The sequence below is a fragment of the Dromiciops gliroides genome, chromosome 1 (assembly GCF_019393635.1).
Source record: "Dromiciops gliroides isolate mDroGli1 chromosome 1, mDroGli1.pri, whole genome shotgun sequence".
Classification (NCBI taxonomy): domain Eukaryota; kingdom Metazoa; phylum Chordata; class Mammalia; order Microbiotheria; family Microbiotheriidae; genus Dromiciops; species Dromiciops gliroides.
In genome coordinates this window covers 532,840,955-532,852,352 of record NC_057861.1, presented here as the reverse complement: position 1 = coordinate 532,852,352, position 11,398 = coordinate 532,840,955, and the positions used below count along the sequence as shown (strand labels likewise).

At 51.5% G+C, this 11,398-nt stretch overlaps 2 protein-coding genes across 2 annotated transcripts in view; one reads left to right on the top strand and one right to left on the bottom strand.

Annotated features, from left to right (window-relative positions):
* Nucleotides 1-353: 353 nt before the first annotated feature.
* On the bottom strand, nt 354-697 carry LOC122734818 (40S ribosomal protein S28-like). Its single transcript, XM_043975920.1, has one exon. The coding sequence runs from the start codon at nt 656-658 to the stop codon at nt 449-451; it is 210 nt and encodes a 69-aa protein (XP_043831855.1). The 5' UTR covers nt 659-697; the 3' UTR covers nt 354-448.
* A 3,743-nt stretch (nt 698-4,440) lies between these two features.
* The window catches only part of LFNG (LFNG O-fucosylpeptide 3-beta-N-acetylglucosaminyltransferase), a 30,173-nt gene continuing 23,215 nt past the window's right edge, over nt 4,441-11,398 (top strand). The window contains exon 1 of the mRNA XM_043979026.1: nt 4,441-5,216. Coding sequence (XP_043834961.1) covers nt 4,707-5,216 — 510 coding nt within the window. The 5' untranslated portion in view covers nt 4,441-4,706. The remainder of the gene's footprint in view (nt 5,217-11,398) is intronic.

Here is an 11,398-nt window from a genome sequence, read left to right as displayed (position 1 = left end):
GCAGACCCTGACATAGGGAAGAGAATGCCAGGTGGACAATTCCTGGACTAACCTTGGCCCTCTCAGTCATCCTGCACAGATGGTTCCTGCTCTCCACCCACCCACCTCTCAATTCTTTTTTTTTTTTTAGTGAGGCAGTTAGGGTTAAGTGACTTGCCCAGGGTCACACAGCTAGTAAGTAAGTGTTAAGTGTCTGAGGCCGGATTTGAACTCAGGTCCTCCTGACTCCAGGGCCAGTGCTCTATCCACTGTGCCATCTAGCTGCCCCCCACCTCTCAATTCTTTCCAAGACTTAGAGGGAATACAAGTAGTAGAGGGCCAGACTGCCCCCAAGCAAAATTTGTGGGCTCTTCTTTTTTTTTTTTTTTTTTTAAGACAAAACTTTATTTTACATATCTCTTAGCAGTCCTTCCACAAGCAGCAGCCTAGGGGCCTCCACCGGCGGGTTTCACCGCAGCCTCCGGGCCTCTCGTTCCGACTCGAGCAGGGTGAGCACGTCTCCCTCCCGCACGGGGCCTTTCACGTTGTGGATGATGGAGCGGCTCGTGTCGTCCATGAACTCCACGCGCACCTGGGTGCACTGGCCCTGAGAACCGGTCCGGCCCAGAACTTTGGTGACCCGAGCCAGCTTGATGGGCTGCACGCGGCCGGTGTCCATGATGGCGGCGGCAAACAGAGGAAAGAGAGAGAGAGACGAGAGAGAGTGGGGCTCTTCTTAAAAAGGGGGTCTCCCTCCCCACATTGAGAGTTGAGGCCCAAAGGAAGAAGAAAGGAAAGAAGACCCAGCTGATGGGATTTGGCAGGGGAGGGGAGAAACCCCAAGAGGCAAAGGTCTCCCACATCCTTGGGCCATATGGGTCAGCCCCAGCAGTTTTACTGATTGGCTTCAATAAGGCCCCTTTTGTTTCCCACCCTCAGAGCAGACGGCAAACCCTAAATGCCTGTCCCTTCTCTCCCCCATCCAGCTGTTTTCCACACATTCCTATCAGAGGCACACTCTGAGAACTGAGCTGTCAGACTTCTCACCCAAGTCTCCCCTGGCCAGCCCCCTCCTCAGCCCCAGCACCTTTCTGGCCCTATTTCAAAGTTCCGTTCTGCCTGCCCTGCCCCCCTTTAGGACAAATGTCCCCCACACCAAAAAGTGGGAAAGGGAAGATGGGGGGGCACACTTCTCAGCAGGGGAACTCATTCTGTGTTCTGACACCAAGTTGAGAGGAGGGGCTGAGGATTACTGTTCCTCAGCATCTGGCCCCACAGCTGCCACACATCAGGAAGAAAAAAGGGAAGCTAATGGGGGGAGGAGAGAAGGGCCATTTAACTTGAGAGCTACGAATATTACTATATTATCATTATTGATGCTATTTATTGTTGTCATGACAGCAACGATAGGCTACAAATGCCTTCTGTCCAATAGAGTATTGGTTCCCAAGAATTTCAGGAACTTAAATCTTCTCAGCATTTTATTATTTAATGGAAAGAGTACAAATCTGGGTTCCAGTCCTGGTGCTGCCAATTATCCACTGTGTGATTTTAAGAAGAAAGTCAACCAACCAATCAGCAAGAATTTACCAAGAACTAGCTTTGTGGAGTTTGGTGCCAGGGGAAGAAGGAGAAGGGGAAGGAGGAAAAGGAGGAGGAGGAGAAGGGGAAGGAGAGGAAGGAAGAGGAGGAGGAGGAGGAGAAGGAGAAGGAAGAGGAGGAGGAGGAGGAGAAGAAGAAGAAAGAGGAGGAAAAGGAGAAGAAGAAGAAGAAGAAAGAGGAGGAAGAGAAGGAGGAGAAGAAGAAGAAAGAAGAGGAAGAGAAGGAGGAGAAGAAGAAGAAGAAAGAGGAGGAAGAGAAGGAGGAGAAGGAGGAGGAGGGGGGAGAAGAAGAAGAAGAGGAAGAAGGAAGAGGAGAAGGAGGAGGAGACTGAAGGAGGCTGGAGATTCTAAGAAGCAGAGGGAAGAGAGATGAAGAGAGATTACATTCCAGAAACAGGAGACAGTCTGTGAAGACCTAGAAATACAAGATGGTCCATTTTGGTTGGACTATAGAGTTCATGAAGGCAGTAAACATACAATAAATCTGGGCAGGTAGACTGGAGCCAGATTGTGAAGGACTTTAAAAGCCAAATAGAAAAGTTTGATACAGGGGCAGCTAGGTGGCGCTGTGGATAGAGCACCAGCCCTGGAGTCAGGAGTACCTGAGTTCAAATCCGGCCTCAGACACATGACACTTACTAGCTGTGTGACCCTGGGCAAGTCACTTAACCCTCATCAACCTGCAGAAAAACAAAACAAAACAAAACAAAATGTAATTAGGAAATGCTTAACAAAATAAAAATACAACAGATAAAATCAATATGTGGTTTTTTTCTAAGTCAATGTGAGTTTGACACCATTGCTCTAGAGGACCTCAGAACTCCTTCATTTTACAAATGATGAAACTGAGGCCCAAGGAGGGAAAACTACTTGTTTAAGGTCATAGGAGAGCAACAGTCAGCAGCAAGAGTGACATAGGCAGACCGGTGCTTTAAGAATTTCGCTTTGGCAGTTGTGTTGATTGTGGATTGGAAGAAACTGAAAGGGGGAAAACCCATTTTATTTCTCTGAGCCTCCATTTCTTCTTCTTTTTTTTTTTTTTGAGGCAATTGGGGTTAAGTGACTTGCCCAGAGTCACACAGCTAGTAAGTGTTAAGTGTCTGAGGCTGGATTTGAACTCAGGTCCTCCTGAATCCAAGGCCAGTGCTTTATCCACTGCGCCATCTAGCTGACCCTCCTCCATTTCTTCATCTGTAAAATGGGCATAATTCTTACCTTGCCAGCTTCAAAGGATAGTTGTGAGGAAAAAGCTATATAAATTTAAGTTGTGATTATCACTGATAATTTTACTCAAGTGGAAAGGGTTAGGAAATGAGCAAAATGCTGAAGCCACCCAGATCTCTAGGTCTACGACAATCATATTTTGCAAACCTCACCGAATGGTCTGACAAAAAAAAAGCACACTTTATTTTCTTTGGGATAGTTTCTCAAGGCTCTAGACTCAGCTAAGCAGGCATGGAATTGTGAGTTGTGTTCTAGCCAGGGGTAAAAAATGAGGACCTAAAGGATAATTCTCTAGTCCCTTGATGAGGGAGGAGAAAGGGCTCAACTTTAAGAGCTCTCAGAAGAAAGGGGAGTGGAAAGGCAGCTGGAAAATTCCCCAGCAAAGTAAGCCCAGAGGCTTGGGTTTGTATTCCCGGTGTCGCTGTTTGTTCTATTCAATCACTTCCCCCATGGGATTCTCTTCTTCCTCATGCCTCTGAATTTTGTATCTGCTTATAGGTGTATATGTTGTTTCTCCCATAGAATCCAATCTCCCTGAAAGCAGGGGATATATCCATTTTTGTTGTCTTTGCATGCTCAACGCCAATGAACACAGTAGTATGCACTTAGTAAACACAATGAAAGGCTCCTTGGTTAATTTGTACAATGGGTTGGAGAAATGTCTCTTTCCTAGAGCTCCGGGAAGCCAATCAACCCAAGGTGCTTTGCCGCGTACAAAGGTCACCTCCTTCTCTCTCCTTCAATCCTTGTCTGAGACCCAGGTGTCAGACGGCTTGGGGCAGCTGTGATGGAAAGGGTACCACAGTTGAAAGCAGAAGCCCTGGCTTCCATGTCCTGCCTCTCCCTTCCAACTGTTACCTTTTGGGGCCTCTGTTTCCTCATCTGTGGGATAGGGACACTAATATTTCTGATAGCATGTCACCTTCATATGGGGTATCCCGAGGATCACGTGTGGAAAGCCAGCGTTATGTAAATACGGATCCTTGTCCTTCTTTCCCCATTGAATGTGGGACTTTCGGGGTTGGAAGGAAGTCCAGGCTGGGTGATTTCGCCCAGCTTGAGCCGGAATTTCGTCTACAACACTGGGGACGTAAAAAGGGTGCAGAAAGGAGAAGCTGTGTGTGCTCCAGCTGGGGAAAGGGCGATGGCGCAGAAAACCAAGCCTGTCCACTTCCCAATTCGGTCTCCTGTAACAAGTAGAGAGGGAGGCTCCTAGATTCCGAGACAAGAAGACAGACAGAGGTGGGAAGGGGGAGGAGGGAAAGGGGAAGGAGGAACAGTGGGAGGGGAAGAAAAGGAGAGAAAAAAAAAAGTGTGTGTGAAAGAGCGTGCGTGTGTGTGTGGTGTGCAAAGAGGGCGGGAGGCACAGGGGGCCACACAGCTGCCCCAGCCGCTTCTCCCAGCCCCCTGCTGAGGACCCACGTGGGACCGGGGGGGGGGAGTGGGGGACGCAGGGGAGGGACCGAATAAGACTTGGGGGCGGAGCCCCAGCAACGCTCCCTACACACTCCCGTAGACCCAGAGCCGGCTTTATGGGGAAAGAGGCGGGACTCAAACCATAGACCACGCCCCCAGAGGCGGAGCCACAAGAGAGGAAGTATTAAATAAGGGGGTTCTGCCTGCGGCTGGCGGCTAAGTCAGCTGCAGCACCCACGAAGCCGGAGGCTCCGAAGCAGCTAGAGCTAGGGGCTGGCTAAGGTAGCGAGCGAGCGAGCGAGGAGCTGAAGGGCAGGCGTCCCGAGAGTGCCTGAGAGGTTCCCCGCGTTGCCGTCGCCCCATCCCCTCCTTCGACTCCCTCTGCCAAACCACAGGGCTAACTGGGAGCCGGATCGCCCTCGCGGCGCCCCTCCAGTTCTGGGCGCACATCGGGCCAGCTGCGCGCGGAATCGAGGCGGCAGGAAGATGCTCAAGGGCTGCGGCCGCCGCCTGCTCCTGTCCTTGGTGGGAGCCCTGCTCGCCTGCCTCTTGGTGTTGACTGTAGATCAGAGGCAGCAGCTGCGGCAGCGCTCACCGCCGCCGCCGCCGCCGCCGCCGCCGCCGGAGGAGGAGCTCCCTGGGGGCGAGGTAGGACGTAGAGCCCTGCAGAGCCTGGCGGGTCCCGGCGAACCCCTGGGGCGGGGACCACCGCCCCCGCCTCAGCCCCAGGAGGAGCCCGCCGCCTCCCTGGCAGGGGCGGCTGGCTCCTCCGGAGATGTCCGCAGCTTCTCGGAGTATTTCGGCCAACTGAGCCGAGCTAGGAGGGACGTGGGACCCCTGGCTGGGGCAGCTTCAGCGCTCGAGAGCGTCCCCAGGCCCCAGATGGAGCAGCTCTTCCCCAGAGACGTCTTCATCGCAGTCAAGACCACCAAGAAATTCCACAGATCCCGACTGGACCTGCTGCTGGATACCTGGATTTCCAGGAATAAAGAGATGGTGAGTTTCCAGCACCTTCCTTGAAGCCCAAAACATTTGCACCACATCCGTCAAATCACCCCCCCCCCGCCCCCCGCAAACATCTGGAAGAGGAACACCGTGCTCTCTTCATCCCTTCAAAGAATACGAAGTAGGGAAATACCTTGTTCAAAGCAAGGGGAAATTTTGCCTCCTCCAAACTCCTAAGCTTCTAAGGAAAGCAGTTTTATTCCCCTTTTCTTCTTGCGAGAGTAATATTTTCCTCTTCTCCCTTCTCCCTTACCCCGGCCCCCCCCCGAAAAAAAAAGACCCAGAAGGGAATATTTTTCTCCCCTGTCCTCAAAATCTGTAGCCTGGGGTTGGTGTATCAAATCTCCCTTCAACATCCCCTATCTCAGGCCTGAGGGACAATCTGGGGCCCCAGAGGCATAAGGCCCGGCCTTCCGCCTGGCAAAGGTAAGCGGGCCTCGGTGCCAAACTATGCCAGGGATGCGCCGAGTCAAGTGTCGGGACCTGTTGGCGAGTGGCGGCCCGCCCGCCCGCAGGGCCCGTCTCGTTCCCCGCTCCACCCCCGGACACCCCTCCTCTTCCATCCAGACACACTTCAAGCCTCTGCCGCCCGCCCCCGCCCCTGCTGCACCCGGCTAGTGTGTCTCCCTAATTCCTCTGGGGGTGGGGAGGGAGTCTTGGAGTTAACGCCGCCGAAACGTTTAAATGAGATACAGTGCTTTTCACTTTGTAATGGGGGCTGTTGGTCCTGAGGGATGGATCTCACCCCGAGCGACCGCTCACGCACACGTGAGATAATACTTTTATCGCAGGTGGTTTTTTAGATGCCAACTCCCCCCCCCAAACAATATTCACCCCTACTCTGATGGAAAAACAAGGGTCTCAGCTAATTGGTTTGGAGGATAATGTGATCCTCTTCCACCCCACCAATAACCTTCTCCCGACTCTGCCTCACCCTCAGTGTGGCCCAAGTGTCCTGAGGAAGGTCAGCTTAGTCCCCAGACTTGGAAAGTGCCGGCAGGCAGCCAAGGCAGCGGGAATGAATGGAGAAGCTAGAAGTCCTCAGCCACCTTCGAGCTGGCTTTCGTCCTCCTTTCCCACCCCCTAGAGGCAACCGGAGAGAGGGCAAGACAAAAGCCCCATCTAACCTTTTGGTTGCCTAGGGGGCACCTCGGGCGTGGATGGGGAGTCTTAGTTGGGCAGACTGATTATAACCCGGATTGAGATTCCTGTTCATCGCTTCCCCCACCCCTAAGATCGTACGTGCGTTCCCTAATGTTTTTCTTTTTGTGTTTGGGGAAGTGGGTACTGCCTGAGCTTTAAAGATCTACACACCCCCACCCCGCCAAAAAAAAATTGTTTTTTTCATGGTCTTGAAATAAAGCTCCAAACCCATGGCTTAGCTTGCAGGTTGTAGAGAAGGGCTGGAAATCAGGTAGGGTTTGTCATGACTGGCTCGAGAGGTTTGGGGGGGGGGGGCGGGGAGGGAAGTAACGAAGTTGAAGGGTTCGAGCCAATCTCTCTCTAAACCTCAATTTCCTCATCTATAAAAAGGTGATAATAATACCAGCAGTTTCTACTACAGAGGCCTGGTTTTCACAGATCTACTGAAGTGTTGGTGTTATAGCTATTAGTAATGCTAGCTGTTAGTACTCTTTGCTGGTTATTACCTGTGTACTGCTAGTCTTGGTACTATATCTTGGCTCTTGAGGGCTTTGAATGGGCTCCTAAAAGGCCTTGGATGGGGGTGTCTCTCCTTGGTGGATGGGGACAGTGCTTCCATCCCTAAGGTTTCTGGTGACCCCAGGACAGACTCCTCACCCCCTGTGACAGCCTACCAGGATGGGGAGCAGAGCCAGTCACTGGTGGCAAGATAATGTCCACCTAATGGCTGCTTCCAGGGGGCCATTGATTAAGCTGTGTGAGCCTGGACAGATCTCTTGGTTCCTCTAGGCTTTCATACCTCTAAGTAAAACCAAATCCCTTCCAAAGATGCGATTCCTAAATTCTGGCTACAACACAGGTGGTGCTGCTCTTACCTACTATAACAAAACCAACAAGTGGCCTTCCAGCCCTTGCTTGGAGAACCTCAGAAAGAGGGGATTCTCTCCTCCCCTACCCTTTTGGGGATGGCAGGCCCCGAATGGTCTGACTTATCCTTTCTTACAGCACCATTTCCCACCAAAGCTTTTCTCGGGATGTGGATTAGTCCAGACTCACAAGTCCCCTTCCTCCTTCTCCTAAACTAAAGGAAATTGACAGATGGGAATGATGGCATCAGAACAGGGGCTTGCAGAAAGTATAGTCTGTGTGTCAACTAGCCTGTACTAGGAAGAGTAGAGGAGGCTGAGAAAGGCTTAGCCCTGTGCCGGGGGTGTTTTTAAACATGCATATTATTTCTGAACCATCCCTCAGCCCCTATTGCTTCGTCCTCTGGAATGGGCCTTAGGATGGGGAGGAGGGAAGGGTTTATGAACACAGCCTTCAATCCCCTGGGCACTTAGTGCCTAGTCTTTGGTCATCCTGAGAAAGACTTGGTCCCTTTTCTCAAGGGCTGAAGCTTTCATTGGGGGTGGGGGGGGAATGCAAGCGGCGAGAATGCAGTTTTTTTGTTTCCTCTGTCCTGGCTGTTTGGATTCCCAGAGTCCCCAGGCTTAGCTCTCACGCTGTCCCCCCTGGGCAAGTTAACAAAGCCTCTTTCTCTGGGCGCAGAGAAAAGGCGTTGTGCCTTCTTGTGTGCCGCTTGCCATGGGAACCCGGGAGCTCCGAGCCCCAGTGTCCCGGTCAGGTTGCCTAGAGATAAGGGGGCCTGGCAGGCCTGGGAGGGGGGCTGTTGGCGTTCCCAGCATCCCCGCTGGGCCCCACTGAGTGACAAGCCTTGTGAGACCACTTGAACTTGAGGGACAGGCGTTTGGGGGAGAGTTGAAGCTGTCAGAATCCCCCAGGCCAGCCTGAGAGGAGAGCGTGGGCCAGGGGGTGGGAATCATCCTGGCCTTCCACACTGACCTGGCCTCCAAGCCAAGAAAGTGACCTGTGGGGGGTGATTAGGGAGGAAGGAGGGGTTCCAGGAAAGGACTGACAGGCTGCTTTTGTTCCCCTAGCTTCTCAGAGAAGGGATAGCAGGCGTCCTCTCTCAGCCTGGGAAATATGGGGATCCCTCTGGCTCAAAAGAAAGGGTTGAGGGCTGGGTTGTAGATATGTGGATTCCGCCCTCTCAGAGCTCCCCCAATAGCCTCTCCCTTTCAGATCAGTACATGGAGTCATTTACCTGCTCTATGCAGTCAACTGGCCAAGTGTTATAGATTCTAATCATCACCCTTTCTCTCTAGAACCTTCAGTGGCTCCCCATTGCCCACCAAATAAAAGATAAACTTCTGATGTTGGAAGTTTCACAAACTGGCTCCAGCCTGTTTTTCCAACTTTAAAAAGCACTGCGTAAACTTGAGACATTACTCTTAACCTGTTCTGTCTTCTTGCTCTGTCTGCTCTTGTCTGTGCCTGGTCTCACTCCATCTCCTGGGCTTGAAATGAATTCTCCTCTTGCACAAACACCCTTTCTACATCTGGGGTCCTACCTCCTCCATCAAGCCTTCCCTTGTTAGGAACTGTTGTTCCTTCCTTCCCCATCCTCCTACCCTTGTCCCAACTAAAGTGATCTCTCCTACCCAAAATTTCTCCTAGCCCTTTGCCAATCTTCCTTGTAACAGGGTTCTTTATGTTCATGCTGGATTCTCCTCTGCAACCACCCACCACAACCCCAACATGGGACTGTAAGCTCTTGAAAGGTGGATCTATACCATACCTAATTGTTTAGCCCATGGCCTAGCTCACTGTCTTGCCACATAGTGACCATACTTGGTTGGCACATGGTTGTCCCTTACTACATGCTTGTTAATAGAAGGTGTCCAGGTGGATGAGGAAATTGAGGCCCAAGAATCTTAATTGGTTAGTCCAAAGTCACACAGTCCTAGGATTATTTTGGGGATGGGGCTTTTCATGGAGGGGGAGGGTTCGGGCAGCTCTGAGAGGGACAGAAGCATCCACGTCGGAAAGGAAGTGGGCAGGCCCAAGCAAGTATCATCAGTTTTGCTTTCTGCACGACTCTGCCACAGAAGGATAGGTTAGCTCCCTCACCATCTATCTTCTTCCTGTTCTGCTCAGAGAGCTTTAGCCCTGCTTTAGGTAATAGGCCCTCATCTAAGTAATGACAAAGGGACCTGATGGTGTGTGTGCGTGTGTTTGTGTGTGTGTGTGTAAGATGAACTGTTTTTAGGGATCTGTTGTGTCCTCTCCTCTCTTCTTCCACTTTCCTCCCCCCCCATGAAAACCCCACACCCACTGGGATATCTGCCAAATGACATGACATCCTCGGGGTTTGTCTTGCCTACTTGAAGGAGGTAGCCTCCTGTCCTCATGTAGCATTCAAGCAGATGACAGACAGGCAGGGAAGGGAGGGAATGCATAACATCCTCTTATCTCTCCTCTTTGGAGAGAGTTCCTATACCCTGGGTTTGATGCTTAAACAAAGGGGGGAGGGAGGGTGGAAGAATTTTCAGTGCAAGAACAAGAATAAATATAATCCCTCAGAAGGAAGGGTGAATTCTGAGCTGGCCCAGGTATGCTGGACTACATTAAAAAAATAGGGGGGGGGGCAGCTAGATGGCACAGTGGATAGAGCACCTGCCCTGGAGTCAGGAGTACCTGAGTTCAAATCTGGCCTCAGACACTTAACACTTACTAGCTGTGTGACCATGGGCAAGTCACTTAGCCCCAGTTGCCTCACTAAAAAAAAAAAAAAAGATAGGTCCAGACTTACATCACTACAGAATCAACAATCAATACTCCTTTTGGGGAGGGGGGATGGAGAGAAATTGTTTCTTTTCTTTGGGGAAGAACAAGGTCAGGGGGAGTGGGGGAACAAGGAGGTATAGGAAAAAGAATGCTTTGTATGATTACTGATGAGAACCCGGAGGCAAGATGCCAGCATCCCAGAACTGGCATGGGCCAATAACTGACTGGATGTCAGTCAGCCTCTCTGTGTCACACCCTATTCTGTACCCCCCACCCCACCCCCCCTCAAATCTCTCTGCAGGGAAGGGAAGGCTTTTTGCCTTTTGAAGATCATCAGATGAAAGCCTCGCTGGCTTCCCCAGAGCAGAAAGAGAAGATGACTTTCCCTGCTGCTTCGAGGGGAAGGACCATGGCTAGCTGGCCTTCCTTTCCTTCCGGAGCACACGCTTCGCTTCCCCAGCCAGCCTGGCAGCCCTTTGAGTTCATCCTGGTGCGTTGGCCCCTGGCCCCATCCTGAGGGCTAACGACTTGGCTTGACTGAGCTTAATTTAGCCAGAATCCCCCAGTGCCTACTTGGCAGTGGCTCTGCCTTTTCCTCAGTAAGGCCAGGCTACTGTGTGCACAGCAAACTGGAGGAAGAGAGATATAAGCTCTGAGTCTTCCAAAGCCAGGTAGGGGCTCAGACCCAACTCCAGGGGCTGCCTGAGCCCGAGTCTCATTGCCTTCAGTCAGAAGCCCAGGGATGTTGCTATTGGCCACCTCAGCAGAAAAGGTAATAAGAGTCAGCATCCAGCCCACAGGAAGTAAAGAGTTCTTGGGCTCCACAAGCTGCTGGTGGTCTCCCTAGAGGGATAATTAAAGTAATCAGGTTGGAAAAATGACTAAGGAGCCCGGATTTTCTGAATGATGGTCAGGTAGGGGCATCATGGCTGGAGGTAGTGGGACCCATGATGTGGTGGCAGGGGGCAGGTGTTCAATGGCCTTGGCCTCTGGTGGGCAGAATGCCAAGTAGTGAGGAGCATGCTTGGGACTGAGAACAGTTTCCTTTCCCCCCTGAAGCCACAGTGTGATAAGTGGCTTTTGCAGGGACCAAGCTGGAGTGGCAGGGAAGGAGTGGGAATACTGTCATTTCCTGATGAGCAATCTGTTTGACATTTGGTTAGACTTTCCCCTCAAAAAGAATGGGGGGGCAGTATAAGTGAGAGACAGACAGGTAACAAAGGTAGGGACTAGAGGAAAAGCACCCTGTGCAGAGGGGGGGATATGCCTAGAGATGCAAGGTTGGAGGAAGAATGAGTAAGTAGGTCTTCAAACCTAGAGAGAATTCAGTCAGCTTGTTCTCCTTGAGGGCAAAGCCAAAAAAAAAAAATACATTTGTAAGACCTATTTACAAAGAATTTCCC